Here is a 23,587-nt window from a genome sequence, read left to right as displayed (position 1 = left end):
TTAAAAGTGAGAACTGTGCATGACGCTTTAAGGTGAGCATGAGACATATGTGAACCCATCACAATGGTGATGGCGTTGTGGTGCGTTAATGGGTTCTTGGAGGATGAGGTAGGATTACTGAGGGAAACGTCCAAGGCGAAATCACAGAGGCTTTTTACTGCCAAAACAATGGAAACAGACATAAAAGCTCAGTCTGGCTGGTGCGAGCTGCTTTCAGCTGTTGGTTCACATCCTGGCATTTAGATGTCTAACGTCTGGAGCCATTTGGTGGACAACATGCATCAGAATTGATCCACGATAAATTCAATTTTCTGGGGTCTGGTTAAATTGGAGCACTGTGATATTTTTCAGACAGAATCGCACAGCGTGATATCTCAGCATGAGAACTGTTCCATTGAGTTTACAAAAGCCAAAATAACAAGCATGCTAATTTCATTCTGTAACGCTTCATGGTCACACCTAAACTTGGTCAGACCTTTACACTGGGGGTCCAGTGGGTCACTATATATATTATATATTTGAGTTGTTTATCCAATAGTTAGCAGGTCAGGTTGGGTGTGAGTGCCTATTGGGGGTTCTATGGATGGTGTGATGATTCCATGGGAGACGGAGGAGGTGCAGAGAGATGAAGTCAGCTGAAACTGGACTTTGGTAGAGGGGGGTCAAGTGTGTGTGTGTGGGGGGGTGACCAAGCAAAGGAGTTACCTGCATCCATGTCATTGGGCCACGCGCTGGACTGGGAGGAGCTGGCAGCTGGTGAGCGTCCCGGGTAGAAAACGTCATCGGTGGGACTTTCCAGCTCACTGTCATCTAATGACTTCCTCTTGGTGGAGCTAACGCCATGAAGATGGAAGGTGGAAGGAAACAAAGAAGAGGAACGTCCATTAAATGAAATATTACCTGTAGAAATGCAGAAATATGCACCGTTGCTACACAGAATCACCAAAGTTTGAATGAGTGTTGTAGCTAGCACGATCATAGCTGTAGAGTCTGCTGTGTGTAACGTGATCAGGAAAAAGCATGAGAAAAAGGGAGAAACCAACACACACACACGCCCTGAGGCTTTCTGTCTTTAGATTATGTCTTTGGAAGTGATAACTACCTCCGTGGAAGGTTTGCGTACAACTCCACCTCAGACCTAAAGTGACAGCAGATGACAGAGATAAGAGCAAACAGGCAAGTTAGGAAAGACACAGAAGGGGAAAAAGCAGAAAGAGGTATCACACATTAATGGGGGGGGGGCAGCAATCCCAAAGGGGTTCACACACATATATGGGAAGAGCGTCTCCATAATAATGGGAACTAACTGCAGCCCTGCCCTTGAGCAAGCACAAATTTACGTACCAAAATACAACTAGCGCGTGGTGAATATAGCTGCCCGACACATCCTGGACCTTTATTCTGCCTGTGGTTTATTATGGATAAAAGGGCGTACCTGGTGGAAGGAGGGGAGGTGAGCGAGCGTCGCCCCAGAGCGACCTGGTTGATGTTGTAGTAGCTGGGACTGCTGTCCAGATCAGCCAGTGAGAAGTTCGGGCCCGTTCCCGTGGCTACAGGAGCTGATGGGGGGGGGACACACACACACACACACAGATGAGTCGTTTAGTGTTCCGGCACTGTTAAAACTCATTATCCACAGATATTCTCTTACTCTGTGACACTCTGACAAGTTCAGCCACGTTCCACACCCCCGATGTGACAAAGCAGTCCTGGAAACTCAGGTGACCTGCACAGGAAAAGAGTGCGTGCTCAGACACACAAACAGGCTGCTCACAGCACAAATTCACCAAATTTCTAGAATAATAAAGATCTAAAGGAAAAGAAATCTGCGACTTTTTTTGTGGAGCAACATCTAAATATTCATACTGATTAATATTGATGAAATCAATTCTATTCTGCAAATGTGACAGCATTTGGACAGTAGGTGTGCATCCATGTATGCATGTGTGTGTCTGTGTGCATGTGTGTACCTACCGTTGGGTGGTGGTTTGATGTCTGCGTCCCCTTGTTGGCTGGAACTGTCTGACTGTCCCGACTCTACAGAAAAAGAAAATAAGAGTTTAGTTTGCCATGAAATGTTTCCTGCTGAAGAATAAAGGGTCTTCTTGGCTACAGAGTACATCCTTTTGTGTGTACATCTCTATTTGTGTGTACATGATTTCCATCTAGGAATGTTTCCCGCCATCTACCTCTGTCCTCCTGACTTAATGTACAATGATTTATTGTGTTCTGCTATGCTATTTACTATCTAACCACACAATCATATCCCAAGCCCTAATCCTATTTAATACCTTCTTGCTGGTAGGTAGCACCTTACACTCACACACACACACACATGCACGCACGCACATGCACACTGAAAATGAACCTCAATCTGTTATTCTCTATGTCATTGCTGTAATCCTTTTATGGACATAACTTTGAATAGCATTTTCATCATACTATAAGATGTGTCTACACACATCTATCTATTATTTCTATCTATCCAACTATCTATCGATGTGAGTGTGTGTGTGTGTGTGTGTGTGTGGGGGGGGGGGATTGTGTGTATGTCCCTGATAAGAATCAGTGCACTTTTCTTGCCAGGTGTGGTGTAGTGGCTAATACTATAAACTGGCCATTTAAAGCTACTAAGTTGTCAACAGCTTGTAAGCTAGCTAAAAGGAGGTGTTTCTCTGCTAGCTGCAGGTGATAAGAGAACACATAGACTCCAGCCAGCAGCACTTGCCTTGCAGCCATACTAAGCCAGAGATTACTAAGCAGAAACAATAACAGACCTGTCTCGCTGCCTACGAAGCGCCGCTTATCCACAGAGAGATACAAGACAGAAGAGAGCCAGAGCGGAAAACAGAACGAGTATTGAAATGAAAAGAGAGCTTCTTTTCTTTCCTCCTCATGCAGAATCACTTACTCTGTTTCTCACTAGTAGGGTGTAATCCTGGCAGCCATCTTAGAGCTTGGCAGCCATCTTAACATTGGCGGTAGCGCCACATTCCAGCTAACTGACGGCACTCACTCCAAACATATGAGGCTGCGCCCCCGCTGCACATGCACCCAGACGGTTTCAAACACACACACACACACACACACACACACACACACACACACACACACAGACTTCAACACACTCATACATGGACAAACACTCAAATACACACCGAGAGTAAACATATGATGCCTAATGAAAGCTGTTGAAGAAAGGAGCGCCATACTTTTATCGTAGCGGTGTCTGCAGTCACAAACACCACGTCCCTCACACATACTGTACGCTATAGGAGTACTATAGGAGTATACTATAGGAGTACTATAGGAGTACTATAGGAGTATACTATAGGAGTACTATAGGAGTACACTATAGGAGTACTATAGGAGTACTATAGGTGTACTATAGGAGTACACTATAGGAGTACTATAGGAGTACTATAGGAGTACACTATAGGAGTACTATAGGAGTACTATAGGAGTACACTATAGGAGTACTATAGGAGTACACTATAGGAGTACTATAGGAGTATACTATAGGAGTACTATAGGAGTACACTATAGGAGTACTATAGGTGTACTATAGGAGTACACTATAGGAGTACTATAGGAGTACTATAGGAGTACTATAGGAGTACACTATAGGAGTACTATAGGAGTACTATAGGAGTATACTATAGGAGTACTATAGGAGTACTATAGGAGTATACTATAGGAGTACTATAGGAGTACACTATAGGAGTACTATAGGAGTACTATAGGAGTATACTATAGGAGTACTATAGGAGTATACTATAGGAGTACTATAGGAGTATACTATACTGGACTCCTGCTTGGTAACACAGCTACTTTTGCACATATCACCTACATTTAAACTACATCACTGCCACAAATCTATTTGACTGTCAGGGAAACAAAACATATGTTCAAGGTAGAAATATGAAAGAATCACAGTTTTCTAAGTGAATCCAATCTCTTAATTTTCACAATGAAAACCAACACCAACATATATGGTCATCCTCCACATCCTCTGTGGGCCAATATCTTAAGGTATTTGTCCGGAAAGCGTTTATTTCCTTCCTGATCCTGAGGTCCGGGTAAGAAAAGGACCCTTTTCTGCCAACGTGCTCTTTGGCTGAGGCTTTAGTTACCGCTCCTGCTTCATGGGGCTGAGTTCAGCAGGGTATCACACGGCTGGAAAGTGAGGAGGACAGGGGTTAGTCGGAGGAGGTGTGTGTCGGAGCTCTGCCAGCTGCAGCTTACATCTGTCGAACCCCCCCCCCCCGCGCTCCATAACATCACAGCCAGGCCCTTATCTCTCCCCCACAACCCCCCAAAGAACTCCCTTAAACAACCTTGTTCTGGGATGTACAGCAACCCTGACAGCGCGCTGAAGCTACGACACCGGTGGGAACACCAGCGATCCCAAACCTGCTGGACCTCTGGAAGACTAACTGAATAACAGGGTCGCAGACTTTGTAATAGCACAAATAATTACAAGATCCAAGGCTTTGACTGAAGTGTACAATGGAATTTAGAGTCTCTTCAGATCGTTGCCATCGCGGACGGACGTAAAGTCCAGTTAAATGTGACGCGATGAAGGTGGAAACGAGGTGAACTCTAACGACTGAATCGATCTATTAACAAGGTTCAGCTGATTTATCAATGTTTAAACGCTGCTGTTACAGGTACACAAAGCTGGGGAATACCGTCGCTGGTTGGGGAGTGAGGAGGTGCAGGGGTTGGGTAGTGAGGAGGTGCAGGGGTCGGGCAGTGAGGAGGTGCAGGGGTTGGGTAGTGAGGAGGTGCAGGGGTCGGGCAGTGAGGAGGTGCAGGGGTTGGGTAGTGAGGAGGTGCAGGGGTTGGGTAGTGAGGAGGTGCAGGGGTGGGGCAGTGAGGAGGTGCAGGGGTTGGGTAGTGAGGAGGTGCAGGGGTCGGGCAGTGAGGAGGTGCAGGGGTTGGGTAGTGAGGAGGTGCAGGGGTGGGGCAGTGAGGAGGTGCAGGGGTTGGGTAGTGAGGAGGTGCAGGGGTTGGGTAGTGAGGAGGTGCAGGGGTTGGGCAGTGAGGAGGTGCAGGGGTTGGGTAGTGAGGAGGTGCAGGGGTTGGGCAGTGAGGAGGTGCAGGGTTTGGTAGTGAGGAGGTGCAGGGGTCGGGTAGTGAGGAGGTGCAGGGGTCGGGTAGTGAGGAGGTGCAGGGTTTGGTAGTGAGGAGGTGCAGGGGTCGGGCAGTGAGGAGGTGCAGGGGTTGGGCAGTGAGGAGGTGCAGGGGTCGGGCAGTGAGGAGGTGCAGGGGTTGATTCCTGCGTGTTCAGAAGGTCGAGCATGACAGAGGTTTTGTTCTGGACTATTGGACTCTGACAGCATCTGAAGTCACTCTGCTCTGTTGTTCTACATTACTACATCCGTATAAAACAGTTTGAGAACCTCCCTCTCACTGTCACGGGGAGCGAGGGTGCAGCTAAATAACGCACGAACACACCTCCTGCGAAGGAAAGCAGCGGTCGGAAATAAGAAATAAACCATCAGAAGGTTGAAAGAATTAAAACAAGAACCAATCCAGAAGTGACAGAGACGTAGAAGTAGCAGAAGCCCATTGTTTGACAGATGTGTAAGCACTACTGGTCGTTTGGGGGGCCGTGCAGCACACACACACACACACACACACACGCACGCACGCACACACACACACACACACACACACGCACACACACACACACACACACACCACTGAAACAAAAAATGAGCTAATGTACGATGTCGCCACATGGAGCCAGTGAGCGTCCAGATACATGAGTGTGTGAGTGTAACTACACGTTTTTGCACGGGCTGTTGGTTCACATTTCCCTCCTTGTTGGAACAAATGTCATCTCTGCTCCCCCCGTCTCTCTTCTCCTCCCCAAAACACGGGATAACGCGGTACAGCCTCCCAATTGGGTTTCACTTAAGAGGTTTATCGGTATGTTGCTAAACATTCTGACCTTTTTTTAATCCTTAATGCGCTTAAAATGTTCCAAACCTCCTAATCCCCCCGACTATCCCACACAGATGTTCAGTCAGTTCTTTTATTGGATATTATTTTATTATTTTATATATACATATTTCATTTAAAAAAAAAAAATAATTTATGTCTGTGTCAAATTAGGGTATATTTCTGTTTCAGTGCTACGAAGTCTTTCTTGGCACTTTCTCGTGTGTGTGTGTGTGTGTGTGTGTGTGTGTGCACTAATGCCCTTCTCCAAAAAGTGCTACCCACATCCCCACGTGGTGAAGTGTGAATGTGACCTTTCCGAACGTTTGGTATTTTCAAAGCAAGCGATTTGAACTGTAACAGAAAGGAAAAAGAGTAGTAATGTCACGTGATCCATTATAGGTGTGCAGACGTCACCGTTGCCATAGTAAACACGCTGCAAGTAAGCCTCCAAACATGGGATGGATTTGCAACTGAATGTATGCGCCTGAGTGTCTTTGTGTGTTTCTGTTTGAGTGTGTAAAATAGTCCCAGGCAGGCCAGCAGGCAGCCTGTGTGATAAGGTGGCATGGTAAGTCTCTATGTGTGTGTTTGTGTGTGTTTGTGTGTGTGTGGAGCAGGTGTGCCTGGCCGCCCCGCACAGCTTGTTGCCCATCTGTGCACCCTTCTGTGTGCCGCCTGTGCCCACGCTCTGCCAACAGCACTACGCCATTGCAAGAAGACCCAGGAGAATGGGATGCTGAGAGATGAGGGGAGGGGGGGGGGGGAGAAAGGAAGCAGAGATGCAGGGAGAGAGGAAGTGGGGAGGGATGGAGGGAGGAGCTGGGACCGGAGGGAGAGGAAGACGAGGAGACGGGAGAAGAGCGGGGGATTAAAGATGGGGGTTACCTTTGATGTGGCGGCAGAAACCCTAGAGGTCAGAAGGTGAGGGGATGAGGGAGACATTTGGGAGACACGTGGTCTTCCTGGAAATTCCCTTTGACCCTTTGATTTTGGAATTTAAAAGTTACATGAGCCTTTCATTAATGTGTAGGATTTTCCACATTTTCAAGCTGAATTCAGGTCGGTTTAACCTCGGCAATAATACATCGTATTAAGGATTTATACAGGACTGTGGGGTTTATTTTCAGATAAATGGGCTCATCATTGATGTGCTACAGTTCTGGAGACGGTTGTGCAGATTAAATCCAAGAACAACTTCCTCATGTTTGTCCTAGTAGTTATTTAATTTCAAAGATCAACCCCCCTGGCGTGCTCCTTTAAAGAACAGTTTTATCCACGCTGAAATATTCAAGAATAAATCTCAATTTAGTCCTAAATTTAGTGTTAATTAGCTATATAAACGAGTTACATATGCACCTCTGATCTTCGATTAACCTGTTTTTTCGAATGACACTTTGATTCTGTGTTTTATAGGTAGGTGATCCCCAGTCAACAATGCCTGAGCATGTGCACGAAAGGGTGTGTGTGTGTGTGTGTGTGTGTGATTGTAGTTAAGACTCAGAGCTTCAGCACGGTTCACAACCCAGCCTAACAGAGTGTGAATGTTCCCCTGCTGAGCTGATACTGATATAACTGTCCTGTAAGTGGTGTTGACACCAGCATTATTACCCTGTCAACCTCCATCGCTACTCAGCTTTAAGGCGACAACTGAGGCAGGGGCACAATCGAAGTCAGACCAGTGTGTCTGCATAACCCCACTCACTGCAGCCCAAATAAATAGAGCTGCACAAAGGCCGGAAAGGGAAAGAGAGGGAGGAGTGTGGGGAGGGTGTAGCAAGGAGGAAGAAGAGGGGGCAATAAGGGCACGCTTGCTCTCGTCTACACATTTATCTGCAGTATGGGGCCATCGCCACTAGGTGGCGCATGTTTGGCAGCTAAAGGCATGGATAAACGCAAATAAAGCAAGAGGGCCAAACTTGGCAGCAAACTTCACTCTGAACTGCAGAAAGAAGCAGTCCAAGAGCAGAAAGGTGGAAAAAAGGATAAAGAGAAAGACAGGAATTAAACAGGCACATGTATGAACTGTACATGCATACGTTTAAATGAACATAAACATAAAAATAACGCCGATTGTTCTATATAATTGATATCAAGCATAGAGCCACATAACCTCCAAAAGACTTCAACGATCACTGGCTGTTTGTGCTAAACAAGCGAGTGAGTCTAATATCTCCCTGACAGTAAGACTCATATTTACCTTATCCTCACATTTATGGCTCAACGTTCTCTACACAAAAACATCCAAGAAATCCGAGCACATTGGAAGGGAGCGCATGCATCACACATGCTGTGGGAGATGGGAAAAGGTGTACGATGACCATCTTCCTGTTGTTTGAAATGCCAGCAAGGAACAAGGACAAGGAACAACTTCCAAGGAGACGCCAAAGTCTATATTTTTAAGAGTAGCTGGGTTAAACTGTGTGGAAAGGTGCCGAGTGGCTATTGGGCCTAATACAGTCTGAAGCAGACTCGTCAGTCTAATAAAACGTAAAGCCAGGGAACATTCAGCTCCCGGTGAGATTTGGATTATCCTGTCTTGATCCCGGTTCTTGCTATAAAAGTGAGACACAGCAGATGCTTCAAGGTAACTTTGGACCCATTCCCAACATTGTCTGTTCCATAGATTCTGTTTAAAGACATCACTCACGCCAGAACCGTCTCCATTTAACACATTTGTTTGAGCATTATGTTCATTTTTTCTTTCACACACAAGTTTTATAAGTACTTTTTTCTGCTCTTTCATTTTCCAGACTCTAAGAATTTTTCAAAAGATACATAAAAGAAAGTCAATTACACTAGTATACTGCTGGAGCACTTGCACAGCCAAGGACACATTGATAACAGAAACACACACACACACACGCGCACACGCACACAGAGTGATATTGAATTTGGTTGCCAACTTCTCCTAAAGCACCACTGAGATAACAGTGATAAAAAGCATACTTCCTGAAGCCAAGTCTCCCCCCCCCAAGGAACACTTCAATGAAAATGTAGAGTAAACTCTTCACTTTATGAATATAACAATGGCTCTGAAATTCAGTTGGGTGCATGTGATGCACTGCAAAGCAAGAGACCCAATTATATAAAATCTCTTTAAGTTCTTTGCTCAGGAGAGATGGAAAGATGAAAGGAAAGAAAGACTTCATCCAATTTGAATGCAAGTGAAAATAACGATCAGTGGGGAACGCAAAGACGGCCACAATCCAAATTGTTTTCAGTCGAAGATTGTTTTTTTTCTTCATTATAAGAAAAAAGGGCATTAGTGATTCACAGGGTGACAAAGTAGTTATTAGGCACTGCTTCTCCCTGCTGACGTGCACATGTGGAGTGCACACAGAGGGCTGGACACTTACACAAGATGTGTCTCACTGGGATGTACCAACAATCCCAGTGACTCAGTCCTGTCAATGTGTGCCAAGAGAAGGGAGGCAGGGCTCAAAGTATGAGGGATAGAAGGGTGGGAGATCAAAGGAAAAGGAGGAGCGATGACGCTAGCAGAGGGGGGGGGGGTGCTGGCAAGTCGAGAGTAAAGTATATAAGAAGGGATTATTATATCGTATAAATATATGGGAGACATCTCCAGGAGAGCAAACTTGATCAAAGGGGTCATGCTGTCATTTTGACAGCACACACACACACACACACACACACACACACACACACACACACACACACACACAGACACACACACACACACTAGCGGAAGCACATGAAACTAGTGCTGCCAAGCAGTGGTCACCTTTGACCCTTTGGCACTCTGCAGTTTGAGACGCTGCCAGCCAGACAGCTCTATGCAGGAAGTAGAGCAAACTGTTTGTTTGAATGTGCATGTGTGTACATACGGGTGTGCACATACGGGAGTGGACGCGCTGGCCAATCGCAGCCACCACGTCTGATCGCACCAGCCAATGAAAACAAAGTTTAACGAGGTTGACAAAGTTGATGATTGCTTGTTTTGTGACATGTCAATAATTCACCAGTGCGTTTGTGTCTGTAATGTCGCGTCTGTGCGTTCAGGCGCTGCTGTTCTGATGGAGGACGAGAAGAAGAACCATTTGCTTCTCGACATTTAGGTTTTAAAATCATCATTTTAGCAGCTCCCATGTTGCATCTTGCAACAATATAAAAACTGGTACCTTCAAAGCCAAATATCTGATAGAAAAGTCATATATGTACATGTTGTTCACCCATGTCATTTATACTAAAGGAGACTAAAAAACCTATAAAAGAAAATAAAATTCAGTTGTTTTAATTTTGGTTTAGAATCAATTAGCAGGAGCACCAACAACATCTGAGTGGATTAAAACAAAGTTTAACAGATGATTAACCTGTTATACTTATTATTCTTTCTAACTAAAAGTGTTTACACATAAATCAGGTTATCAATCATACATTGATCGGTCATACGCGTGTTTCCGTACGTCTTTATATAAGAAGATAACCTCACCACTTTGCACCGATTATCTTGTAAGTCCATCCTACTTAACGTGTCGTCATCGTAATCATCGCAAACATCATCCCTACAATCCATGTTGCCAAGAGCGCGCGCACACACACACACGCACACGCACGCACACACACACAGTCTAGGACCCTAATCAATTAAATGAAGGATAACCCCAGATCTAAATCCTGCCAAAGCAGATCTGACCAGTCTTTTACCACATTATGTATAATACTCCAAAAAAAAAGGAGCAAAAGTGTTATTCTAAAAAGAAAAAGAAAAGTTGACAGTTTTGTGGGTTTTCCATAGATGATGTGAGGCTGCAGGCTCAGCTTAGCGCCGCTCCAGCTCAACATATCGGGATCTGCTACGGTTCTGATCGGTCTTCTAACTCTAACAGCAATGCAGCACAGCTGTCCACACCTTCATGTGACAAACCAGAGGTGCTGCTGGGAAGAGTTGCAAAAATGTGGGTTGCTAATAAACCTTAATTACACGTCTTATTAATCTGGCATTTAACGCTGAAGAAGCTGCTCTTTAGCGAGGACGATGGATGCAAGCGTAGCTTCTAGAAATGCTGACGCTCTGTTCTGTTCATATACCCCAACTTTGCTGCACATACAACAGCAAATTCCTCAGACGGGAACAGAGCCTTGGCATTGGGTCGGGCGCTGCAATGCAGGCTTAATTGGTGACCGGATATTTCTGCAACACAAAACAGAGAATAAGGCTGAACAATCAGGACAGGACTGCACTCTTTGCTACAGAAATAATGAACACTATCAGAGATTAGAAACAATGTGTCTGTGCAGTGAACCTGAGATTGTGCGAGCCTGATCCTCTGTAATCTAACAGTGATGTAATGCCTGGTGCAGCCCCCCCATAATATGTTACATAACCTTATAACAGGCTTACGTACCCAAGGGTTCACAGGGTTGAGTGCATGAATGGCTTTTTGTGTGGGACCATATGTATGAGGATCATGAAGCAAAATAAAGTATTACTAAACTTTAGCTGGAGTCATTTACCCCTCATTAATTCCATCCAGAAAATTCCAACTTTAAGCAGTTTTGTTTTGTGCTGTCACAGCTGGTGGAGCTGAAATGAAACCCATCTGAATCTTCAAAAGTCCGCCCGACTAACGCCGTCACCCGGAGACATGCCTCATTCAGAGGCGTGAAGCCCCTCACCATCGTCTCCACCGACACATGTGCAGAAAAGATGGGGCAGCATTATTTAAAGGAGCATTCCGCTGTCTGGTGTCGTCAAATCAGCCTCCACGGAGACACTTGTCTTCTTCCCCAGCCACAAATGTGCTGATCTCAGAGAGAAAAGCTTTGATTCATTTCTGACTGGCAGTTCTTGTAACCACTGCATCGTCCCGTGAGCACCAGAGAAGCTGACGGTCTCCCAACAGCAGCAACGCTGAGCACGCTGCACGTGTGAGGCAGGAGGCGCGTTCATATGTGAAAGCACATGTGTGTCTTTGTTACACCGTTTACGTAACAGACGGGGTCCTTGGGTTCAAGCACATTTAAAGACTGGGTAAGCAACTTTGACAGGCAGAGAGAAAAAAATCAGAGGAAGGACTGAGAGAAAGTGGGGGTGTGGGGGGCGGTTAGCATGTTCTGCTGGAATGTAGAAAATAAATACATAAAATGGGGCATGAGATGGGTAAAGAATGCTGAGGAGAGACATAAAGACATTATGAGAGAAGGAATGTAGAAAAATGGTGACATAAAAACTCCCATTTTTTACCCAGAATGCCACAGGAAGCTGGGGGCACCTGACAGAGAGACTGTAATGGATGTCTGAGCTCACTTTCACGGCCAGACACTATCGCTCGGACACACAGATTAGGACACTAAGATGTTGCCCTTCTCAGAATGGACAGAGAATTAGACAGCAAGAGGTGTTGGGAAATGGTGAGAACAGGGGAGAGTAGGAATCAGGGGCATAATCCAGGAAGAAAAGACTAAACGCATGAAAGTCAGAGAGAGAAAGAGGCAGAGTAAAAAAAAAAGGGAGAAGCATGAAGGCTTGTTTCTGGTGGGACTCCAAGAACCAGCATCTGTTTGGCTGGGGCTCAGAAAAGTCTAGTGTTTCACCCTGCAGTGCCCGGGGGAATGCTATTCCAGGCTGCATGGGCTTCTATGAAAAACAGCTTTATGTGGAAAAGGGGAGATGGAGGGAACCGGAGAAAGAGTGGCAACATGGGAAGGAAGGAGATCAAGAGTGAGAGGAAGGGAGAAGAGAGGGCAAAACAGAAAGCAGGGAAATGGAAGGATCTGAAAGCAGAGATAAAAATTCCATTGAAACTTGAAGTTAATTCTGAGAAGAAACATGAAAAAAAATGGAGAAAATAACAGAATAAATGACACAAGACGCTACCCTGCTGCCATCTGCTCTCACACCAGCTCACTACACAAAAACCTACCAGATCCAGTTTGGTTCAGACAGTAGAATCCTCAAAAACACCCCAGCAACGCAGGATGAACCCCCCCCCCTCTCTCCATCTGAGTTAGGCCAGCTGTGTTGTGGCTCAAAGCCCCAGGGTTCCTCACCTGTCAGTTAGCGGCTGAATCCCCCCAACACCCACCCCCCAAAGGGACGACAAACAGCTGGCTAACATGTGGCACTGATGTTCACCTCCCAACGCAGCACCTGGGAGTGTTTGTACAGTGATGACGGACCATCACAGTTCCCGTGTGCAGACCAGAAAGCGACATCTAACGAGTCTTAGCGAGGCAGACTGGTTGCTCGCTGGTTGCGAGACCCAAACCACTCAGTTGCGTAACAGTAATCTTGTGCGCGAGACTGGTGTGGTAACTATAAGGATATACATTTCACTGGCAAAGCAAGGACATTTGTTGGGGTTAAGGCCAGAAATGGGTTTAGGTTGAGGTTAGAACAAATCATGTTGGTGAGTCCTCAGTACAAGCATGCCAGCATGTGTGTGTGTGTGTGTGTGTGTGTGTGTGTGTGTTTGAACGGGAGGTTGCGGTATTACAGCGGGGCCCTGGTCTTAATCAAAAGCAGTCAGTTTTCCCTGGAAAAACAATGAGGGAAGGCAAGGTCTACTTGAGGTAACTCACCAAGAGTGGGAGGGAGAAGACAAAGTGGGAATGGATGGATGAGGGATGATGGAAGGGGGGAGCAGAAACAGGGAGGGGAGTTACGGCACGGACGCACGGCGAAACGGAAAAAGAGAAAGAAAAATCGGTGTAAAGCGATAAAAATGCGGTTTTCCTTACGTGATACTTTGCCACCACTTTCTCTAATTCACTTGTTCTTTTTGTCTCCTCTGCTTCCATCATTTGTTCTTGAATTCCTTTACAGTATATATTAAACTCCTTCCAGCTCCCACTGTGAAACATAAGCCCGCACTATCAGATTTGTGGGGATTTTATTCATTTTAAGGCATTTTGGTTGTCTGGTCTGGATTGATGTGGAGCAAAGCATCACCAAACCCCCACGTAAAGCTGCTCAGGGTTGGCCGAGGCCAGACCGGGGAGAGAGACCGTCAGGCAGCCGTGGGAAGACCGCCAGATCTCTAAGGGTTGGAGACGCCGCGTTGGAAATTCTGACATGCAGTTTACTATGGCGAAGCACCTCCTCTGTCTCTGAAAAACTGCATAAAGATGCCAAATCCATGTGAGACGATGTTCACAAAGTGACATGGATGCTTGATTCTACGACCTAATTGGACATCCTCTAAAAACCGCATCATTAGTCTGGTCCCATTCAGTTCTGTTTTTATGGGTCTTTTTCTAGTGAGGCATCAATATCTCAGCTGTCTCCTTTAAGCCGATAAATGCGTTAACTTTATCTTTGGCTATGCTGCTCCGCTTGCACTTTTATGGTCAGGACCTTCACAAACGGACAACGAGAGACCAGTACTGGTAAAATAAAGGATTCATCACCACAGACACACACTTGGACTGCAGACTTGATAGTGACTCTTTAATGCACTTTTCACCTCACTATTGCAAGAAAGAGCTGAAAAATGACACTTTGACTTTCAAGTAGCTAAACATATATATGTATAGAGAAACAGGCAGACAGACAGACAGACAGACAGGCAGGCAGGCAGGCAGGCAGGCAGACAGGGAGGCAGACAGACAGGCAGGCAGGCAGGCAGGCAGGCAGACAGGGAGGCAGACAGACAGGCAGGCAGGCAGGCAGACAGGGAGGCAGACAGACAGGCAGACAGAGCCCATGGCCTGATGTGTGTTGTCCAGTATGTGAGTGCATGGCATCATGCCACTGTCCTCTGTCCAACCTGATGCATATGAAGGGATGGATGTACATGCTCCCACCACTGAAGTGGGGAACCTTCCACGCACCAGTTCAGATCTACTCCATCACTTTCTGAGCCCAATGACACAAGTGTGGAAAGTATGCAGCATGAATTAGAGTGAAACAATGACGCGTGGAAGCGCAGGTGTGCACACACACACACACACAGGTGCTGTAGTATTAACGAGAATCACTTTTAATGAGTGGTGTTGAAGGAAGGTTTAATGCTGCATTAATACGATCTGATTACGCTTCTCCGCGGCCTTCAAACAGGGTAGTGAAAAATGAACAATTCCCTTCTCCTCCATTCTCCTCCCACTCACTTTTCCCTCTCAGTCACATCGCAGCTCTCCACATCCAACTCATTTCTGCCTCTTTAGGTTTTCACAAGTTAACTCTGCCGTCTTTCAGAGAAACACAAGTGGTATTTCAAGCAAAGTTGAAAAGTTTGTACGACCCAACAATGTGCAAAGACAAGCGTGGTCCGAGTTAACCTCTGGGAATGCTCAGGGAAAGAAGAAAGCAGAGGGATTACAAATAATCAAAATGTAATTATGTAAGGAGAGGGGGGGGGGGGGTTCCGTCTGTGTTTCAGGATAAAGTAGAAGACTGTATAAAATCAACATAGCAATGGTCTGTGACAGCCAGTACAGTTAACAGAGGCGGTGATGTAATCTACTTGGAGGGTTGTGGCGAAATTACTGACGCCTTTACTGATTGTCTCTCTCAGGGGAAATGGGAACGGGAAAAGAGCCAGAAAGGAAAGTGTAAGGAAGAAGGAATGTTGCACATATTTGGGGCGTGTGCCTCACTTGCATTTGAGTCCACGTCAAACGAGTGTTTCAGCCCTCAGTCGCTGACGCATTGTGATCAATGTGCGTGATCAATAAGCCAGTGTCAGATGGTTTTAGCTCAGGCTGACCGACTCAGCCAGGATGCATGGAGCTAACGCTGCAGACTTATTATTAGCTTTCTGGCCAACAGCTGCAGATCTGTCAGCTCCTTAATAGCTGATAGTGATTATTTGGGCTTATTGACAAGCTAATGGTGAATCTGGGCTATCAGGGATTGTCTATTGGGAGGATTACTGCCTGAACTAGCCAGGATGTAGGGATGATAATGAGAGCAATTGTGGTGTTGATGACGGGCCAAGCTGATCATCATCAAGACAGAAAATCCAGAGAAGGTTATGTAGGATGGAGAAACACTATGGAGCCGACTTCAACCAGAGTTTTAGTCATACAGAGAAATCTTCTGCCTGGGATCAGCCGAGACGCTGCTACAGCCACTCTGTGGTGTTCTACCAGAACCAGAGTTTACGTTCTAACCCTTCCAGTTTAACTTTGATCATATTTGTCTAGTGAACATGGTTGGACCGGCTGTTCGGGCGCAGCGGTGTACGGCAGACAGAGCGAGACGCCAAGACGATCAAGGACAAGGTGGAGTGACTCACTCAGATTAACTCTTCTCTGGCTTTTCAAACAACGCTGACAGATGCGCAGCCCTCCACGCCGCCATTTGTCAGGGATCTATTCCTGCACTTAAAGGCACGCTCCACACTCCAATAATACATATGCAGAAACACGCATGCACTCAAATGGCTTATGATACCTTTGTCACCTCCCACACACTGGTTATCTTCAAGGACACAAAACCCTCAAGATCCCCTAGCAAATTTTCACGCATGCTGCCTAAATGGAGCTGAACGCGAGCATTAAGCCTGGCAGCGAGGAAGCAAACAAAAAAGAGATGCCTATGCTGAGGGGGGGGGGGGGGGGGGGGGGGGGGGGCAGCAGGAGGTTTATTTCTACTGAACGCACCGATTTTTATTTTCATTTACAATGTTCACATACAGACACTAATTCTCACATAAATGCTGCATCTCTTCCAGCAGAGAGAAACAGACCCAATCCTCTCAACTTCTACAGCAGGAAGAGGCCCTCAAACAGACTAGCACCAACGTCCAGGGCCCAACATTAACGAGCACACGCGTCAAATACCTGTGCCGACAGGTTTTAGGGGAGAGAAGAGGAAACACGTCGGGTCCACTTTGCATTTCCTCTAAATTCAATACGTTTTTCATTATTTTTGTCCAGAAAGAAATTGAGTAATGATTTACAGGAACTTTTGAGAACACATTTTTTGTCCTTATTCCTTCACAAAAACATTGCCAACAACGAGGGGGGGTGTGCTGCTTGGCTGCCTCTCACTACAAGGTGGAAGCTTATCTATTTTGTACCCAAGACAGTAGTCTCACTGTTCCTGGAAGTTTTATCTGAACGTCCATCAGGACCTTCCTTACTCCACATTACGTGGCACAATAGTTTCTAGTTTCTTTAACCTCACCTTTTATTTTGCCAGTAACACTTTTGCAAACACTAGTTTGCCAATTTTGGGTGTGTAATATGCACTTTGTTTACCTGAGGATTAAAGGAAATAACGTCGTGTTGGTTTAACACTGAAGACACACAGAAGTTGATTTATCTTCTATACCTCTGTTTAGTAGAATCAGCCATCTACGTGTGTTGACTCTAGCTGACATTAACACTGGGCGTCTGTATGTCAGGCCGCCCTTTGCCTGACCCAGCAGGATGGGCTGAGTAGCAAGACTGGAGTCCCACCTGCTCCAACTCAATAGAATCCTCACACAGACACCAGCATTTGAATCACATACACAAAGACGCACTCGCACAGACATAGTTGATATACATTGAGAGGCACAAAGGCACAATTATGCACATACAGGACTCTACATCACATTTACTCCCTCAATGACTCTTTCATCCTGGCAGACAGACTGAAAGAGGAAAGAGTCGGAGAAGTGATAAAGCTCCAGACAGGAGCAACAAGAAGGGAGGGAGGAAAGGAGGAAGGAAGGGAGGAGGAGCGTTTCCTGGAGAGACGTGGTAAGCAGGATATGGAGAAAGAGAAAAAGAAGGGAAAACACAGAGGCGGCTTGTTCCAAGCAGAGGTGCTGTCTTTGCAGGGGCTCTGTATATTCCAGGGTCAAACAGACAGGAACAAAACACTTGCTGTTCACTTCCTGACATACAAGACGCTGGAGAGGAGCAGACATTACAGAGCAGTGACAGACATAAACATGTAGCTGCTAACCACACAGCTCGCTGCCTTCATGCACGTGTGGAGCCATAAACAGGTACACATCGGGATTTTCAGAGGAGGCCGGTCGGACAATGGCAAACTCTTCCTGTGAACCTGTAACAGGGACGTAACGCTGAAGACTCTCTTGCTTGTCTTGTATGTAAACTCTTCCGTGCTTTTTTCTCACAGGTCTGTTGTTGATTGCTTTTTTCCAGCCATCTGTACAATCTATCTATTTTTTTTTCTCTCTTCCTCTTTTTTTGTCTGGGCCGACCTCTGGGGACAGACTGGTTTGTCAGGTCTGTAATAGAGCTGCCATTGTTTCTAAGAGTGTAGCAACAGGAACCAGCAACCTGTTAAACAAGCCTTGGAATGTTTCTGCACATGCTTCATTCCCAAAGGTGAAACTCTTTCTTTCTTTTATGCTTTATACGTGTGTCCCTGTACCACACTGACCTCATGCGTGACATCAAAATTTGGAGTGAGAAAGTGGGTTTAGCTTTCGCCTATTTAAACTACAAACATCCCGCAAGTATTCTGCAGAGTTACACTCAATAAAACTTAAATATTTACTTTCTACTAAACTCTAAACCCTCTGTAACAGGTCACTTTCGCTCCTGCTCTTCTTGGACCACCCTCCAGCCCTCTTGGTAAGTCTCAAGTTACAGGACCTTTCTCTCATATTTGTGTGTAATACACATGCACAGTGTGTGTACATGTGATGCACCATTAACTTTTGTGGTGCCCAGCCTTTGATACAGCCACAGCTCTTTAATCCTTAATCCCAGCACAGAGGGAGGGGCAGAAAAGCGAGAGAGCCAAACACAAAGAGTAGTGATGGGGGGGTGGGGGATCACCAAGTGGCTTTGACCCAGTCAAACAGTGGTTCAGACTCTTGTACAAGTTTGAAGCCGGGCCTTGAACCCACAGTGGAGAAGAAACTCAACAGCCAGAGGGACCAACGAGAGATTACAGGAAATAGATGTTATACTAAAGGGGAGTGATCAGATGATAGACGGCCAGTGCTGTTTTCCACTTCTGAATGTTAGTAGGTAATATTTGAGTATGTGGTACGAACGCTCAAATGGGGATTTTCCTTTTCTTTTGTCTTCTTGAGTTCTTTAACCCTTTGGGGGTCACGGGGCGGGTGCACAAGGCAGGGTAGGCCAGAGGGGTTGCCAGTTCATGGCAGGGCCCAATATGAGCATTTGTGGGTTCGGTACCCTGCTCAAGGGTACCTCAGCAGCGCTCTGAGGGTGTTCTGGCACCTTCGAACCGAGAGCCCCCCCCCTCCGCTTCTTAGCCCAGTCCCCAACAGACTGAGCTACCACCGCCCTCCCTATTTTCCTTTTTGACAAAAAAATCCTCTGCTATAATCTGTTTTTTTCTCTCTGTGGTTGCCACAGGACTGAAACGTGACTCCTGAGCCTCTACGCTCTTATGGAAGACAACTTCATTCTGTAACTGCACCGTCTCAAATCCCACACCTGCGGGGGGTTGTGGGCAGGTACTGTACGCTCAGTTACTTCAGTAATAACGAGTACATTGGCCTGGGATTGATGTGAAACGTCTAGTTCAGATAAATCTGAGGGCAGCAGCCTGCAGGCTGTGTGGGAATAATTCACTGTAACACACAAGACAGTATTGACAGATGGTGTCCATTTTTCCATCACACAGTGAAAGTTTTGTGTCAGCTCCATCAGCTCCAGAGGGGCAATGTTTTTTATCTTCTATGAGTAAAGTGGTTGCGTTGCTGTGACAGGTAGATTGTGTGTGCGTGCACATGTGCAGACTGGTGTTCACATGAGTGATGAGGTATTTGCCATCTGGAAAGCAGGTTTATTAATACATTCTTGGAAACTCTGTTCAGGCTAGAAGTGGTTTGTGATGCCAAAAGACACCAAAGCTAAAAACAAGAGATAAAATGGAGAGGAAATTGGGAGAAATCATGAAAAGAAACAGATATGGAGAATTTAAAATGCACACACAATGGAGAAAAGCGGCGAGGACGTGTAAACTGACAATTGCCTGGCATCCGCTCGCCTCGCATTCTTTGACCAATCACTCTCCCCCTTTGCCTCATCTCACATGAGGAAAATGACATCGCTCATCAGACGCAGGCAAAGGTCCAAACCACACAAATCCCTCCAAAATCCCTGTCAGATACCATTATTCTTCTCTTTGTGTATGAGATTCTAAGTCAAGTGTTTTCTCCAAAAACCTCAGGTCTCACACAGAGAAACGTTGAGATGAACTCGGCGTCTGCCAGGTTCCTGCACAGCGAGAGGCACCGAGACGCCTCACACTTCGGAGCTCCCTGGCTCCGCTTGCTAGTGTGGGGGGAAAAAGGATGTGTCCGTGGGTTAAAGATGTGTGACTCTCACCAATACTGGGGGGGCACGATGGGCCATCGCACACACTGGCTGGTCCTTGTGTAGACACGTATACGTACACACCAGAGGCAAAAGATGGAAACCATAACAGCGCGTGTTCCGACACTGCCTCTTTGACAGATTTAGGTAAATAGCAGCAAATAAGAGATTATTTTTGGCAGGCCATGCCGCGGCTCATTCCAAGAACCAGCAGAGGTCCAACGGGAACGAAGAAAGATGAAATCACATAAACAGATGTGATTTAAGTCAATATCATATGTGTCATTACTCATCCATATGACATACTCCTTTTTATCACCCACAATAATCCAAGGGAAGGTCCAAAGCGGCGTGTTTTCTACTCTACTGCCGGTTGCAGCGCACAGACACAGAGCTGCCGGGACAGTTGGTTTCCAACCCCTGAGGATTCATCACGCTCATATTCGTTATTTCAAGAGCACAACATGAAGCGGTGTGAAAGGGCAGCAGGATCAGCGGGGGATCTAAAGCCGACATATTCACGTTGACCCACTGTAAGTGGATTTGTAATCCCTCCGTGGATTTAAACTGTGTTTACTGTCACAACCATGTTTGCGTGATTTTGGGAGCGCGCATGCACAGCTGCATCTGTTTGGTCTATTTTTTCACATGGTAAGACGTATTGCAGAAGCCTTTTCCTTACATACGAGGGTTAAAGAATATATAAGGTGGTGATCCTTTGGTCAATCCCTGCCCCCCGCAGTCAATAAATGCCATTCATTTAGGCCGTTTACATGTACCAAATACACAATCCCTGGATGTTCTGCTGTACCCTGGTATCTAAGCGGCTTTAGGACAGAAGAGAGCTCAGATACTACACCAATCAATTAATCTGCTATTAAAGGAAAAACAGGCGAGGGCAGAGAGTCGAATGCTAATATGGCTTTGCCACATGTTCCCAGCTGTGTGTTTGTGCCAGGCCAAATAAATACCAGACCGCTGCTACAGCTGAATGTGCCATGGCCTTATGTGTGGATGAGGAAAAAGTCAGCTTAGCTTAATCAAATCAGCTCAAATTAGGTATACATTTGCAACATAATAGTCTTAGCTTGTGGTAATATAAACTGCATCTGAGGAGACACACTTTCCCAAGTTTAAAAACGGCTTATATAGATTTTCTAAAACTACGTTTACGACTTGCACTTAAATACAGAGTCAGAACGTTTAAAGTAGAAGGAAATTCTGTCGTGCTTATTGACATAAAATGACACACAAACTGTATCAAGGATGGAATAGAATTAAAAGGTTCCGGTTGTTGGCAGCGGCGGTGCGAGGGCCACCCTGAGGCGCCCATCAGGGAAAACACTAATTGGCCTCGGCCCTCACTAACACCAAACACCTCTGTGCATGTGCATGAGTGCAAGAACAGCAGACAGGAAGCGTGTTTGTGTCTGAGAGTGAAAGTGAACATTTATTTGCCCCCTGCTGCCACCACTGGAGAGAAAGTGTCCAAGTGCTGAGTGACACATGCTGTTTAGTGTCTTAATGGAGGGAAAGGAGGGCCAGCCAAACCACAGCCCTGAGACTGGGATCACACAGCCTGTAATTATCAACGTTAAGAGTGTGTGTGTGTGTGTGTGTGTGGGGGGGGGGGGTGTGTGTGTGAGACAGAGATAGGGGAGAGAAAGAGAGAAGGGTTTCTCAATAACAACGGAATTGAATGAGCCGTGCACCTTTGCCTTTAGTCCTTTCCTGTATCTGTGTAAGTCTGTGCGTCTGTGCCACGTTTCTGCCGTTGCTCCAGATGTGACCGTGCACCCGCACACACACACACACACACACACACCCGCACACACACACACACACACACGCGCGCGCGCACGCACACAAGAAATGAAAGTTGTGAAGTGGAGCTGCCTTTAATTAGGGTTACCACATATTTACAAACAGTGGGGGGAGTCAGTCATCAGCCAAGAGGCACTCGCACTGTTGACTCTGGGCCGACTCTCCCAACGGCACCAAACATGAGAGGGAACGAAGCGAGGGATGGAAGGAGAGAAGGAGCTAAATGACAGGGTGTGGGCAGAATAAAAACACACCAACCAGAGGACATTTTATATCTATAAATATAAATACTTTTATGGATTAAAAGAGCAGCAGGTTCTCATGGTGTGGGAAAAGGTGGAATAACCCAAACAGCTGGGACGACAGGTCCAATTTGGAAGAGCAGCTGAATTAGTGCTCAGAATTCTGCTATAAATATCATATTTTAAATCTTCAGCTTGTGAGAGGTCCCAAAAGTCCACATGATGCCATATCTAGATTTAATTTAACAACAGGAATTCCGGGTGGCTTCATGGTTACGGGTGGATTTTCAACAATTAAAACCACTTTTAGTCTAGACTTAGAAATGTAAATGTATGCAGAAACGGTTCCAGTGCAGTTACAGTTATTTAAATTCAACGTCTTGAATGTTTGCAGCATAGTTTCCCCGTTTCAAACCCGAGCCTAAGGCTCGTCACAATCTGCTAACGTGCATGTGGCAAACATGAGACGGCATCAAAGCGCAGCGAGCAGCATAGCAGAACCTGTCCTTGTTTTCCCCTCAACTGTCAACGCCTTGGAAGAGAACAAACAGAGGCACAAGGCCTTAAGTGTTGGCTGTGTTTGTCTCGACTTGACCTTGGTTTGTGTGTGTGTGTGTGTGTTACTGTGCACATCTGCGTGGCAAACCACATCAAAGAATGACAGAGCAGCTCAGTTGTTAAGACCCCTGACCCCGGCGTGCTCCAAAACACGAGGACGTTGGTGGAGAAGATTAAAAAAAAAACAGCTTAAAACTTACAAACACACAAAGAAATGAGCTACAAATGGGCTTTTTAACTCTTATACTGACTTGTGAGTAAGCACAACAAGTAAATGATGGCATAACGTACGGCAGCCTTTGATCCCATGAAAGCTGTGAAGATGTCCTCGGCGTTCGGAGTGATTCTCGCCGGTATGAAAATGGAGCACAAATGGAACTTGGTCCTTGGATGAGCACTTTATCTCTCTCTCTTCATCAAATGCACTTGAAGGGAAGTCTTCAAAGGTGATCTTCTCCACTACATCTTCGCTCCATTTATTTTTAGCTGATGGCGGATATAAACTAAGTCCTTGACAAAACATCAAACGTTGCTTTAGCGAGTGTGTGCACGGCGTATTAGTCACCAGATCAGTGTGTTTGCCTGCGTGTTTTATGCGTCTCCAACTTGCAGTAAATGAGTCACTCATTCCATGTGTATGTGCATTGATGTCTACATGCGTGCATATTTCCTCCTTCAATACGTGTGCACGTGGGACACAGCTGTACTAACTTACAGCTCCCTGCGTTTCAACCATGCTGTCACGGTCTATTTTAACGTGCTACACACAGACGCACACACAGAGGCGGATA

General features: G+C 46.0%; 1 protein-coding gene across 10 annotated transcripts in view; it reads right to left on the bottom strand.

Annotated features, from left to right (window-relative positions):
- The window catches only part of nfixa (nuclear factor I/Xa), a 76,910-nt gene that overhangs the window by 15,916 nt on the left and 37,407 nt on the right, over positions 1 to 23,587 (bottom strand). For 6 of the 10 annotated variants that reach the window (XM_029851226.1, XM_029851233.1, XM_029851232.1 and 3 more), the window contains 5 exons: positions 1,975 to 2,037; positions 1,652 to 1,726; positions 1,436 to 1,559; positions 1,103 to 1,138; positions 706 to 833 (listed from right to left, as the gene is read on the bottom strand). In XM_029851226.1, the coding sequence (XP_029707086.1) occupies positions 706 to 833; positions 1,103 to 1,138; positions 1,436 to 1,559; positions 1,652 to 1,726; positions 1,975 to 2,037 (426 nt within the window). The remainder of the gene's footprint in view (positions 1 to 705; positions 834 to 1,102; positions 1,139 to 1,435; positions 1,560 to 1,651; positions 1,727 to 1,974; positions 2,038 to 23,587) is intronic. The other 4 variants (XM_029851227.1, XM_029851235.1, XM_029851231.1 and 1 more) reach the window with 1 other exon arrangement.

This window comes from Takifugu rubripes, chromosome 17 (assembly GCF_901000725.2).
Source record: "Takifugu rubripes chromosome 17, fTakRub1.2, whole genome shotgun sequence".
Taxonomy (NCBI): Eukaryota; Metazoa; Chordata; class Actinopteri; order Tetraodontiformes; family Tetraodontidae; genus Takifugu; species Takifugu rubripes.
The sequence above is the reverse complement of the archived record's forward strand: the minus strand, read 5'-3'. Positions and strand labels throughout refer to the sequence as shown.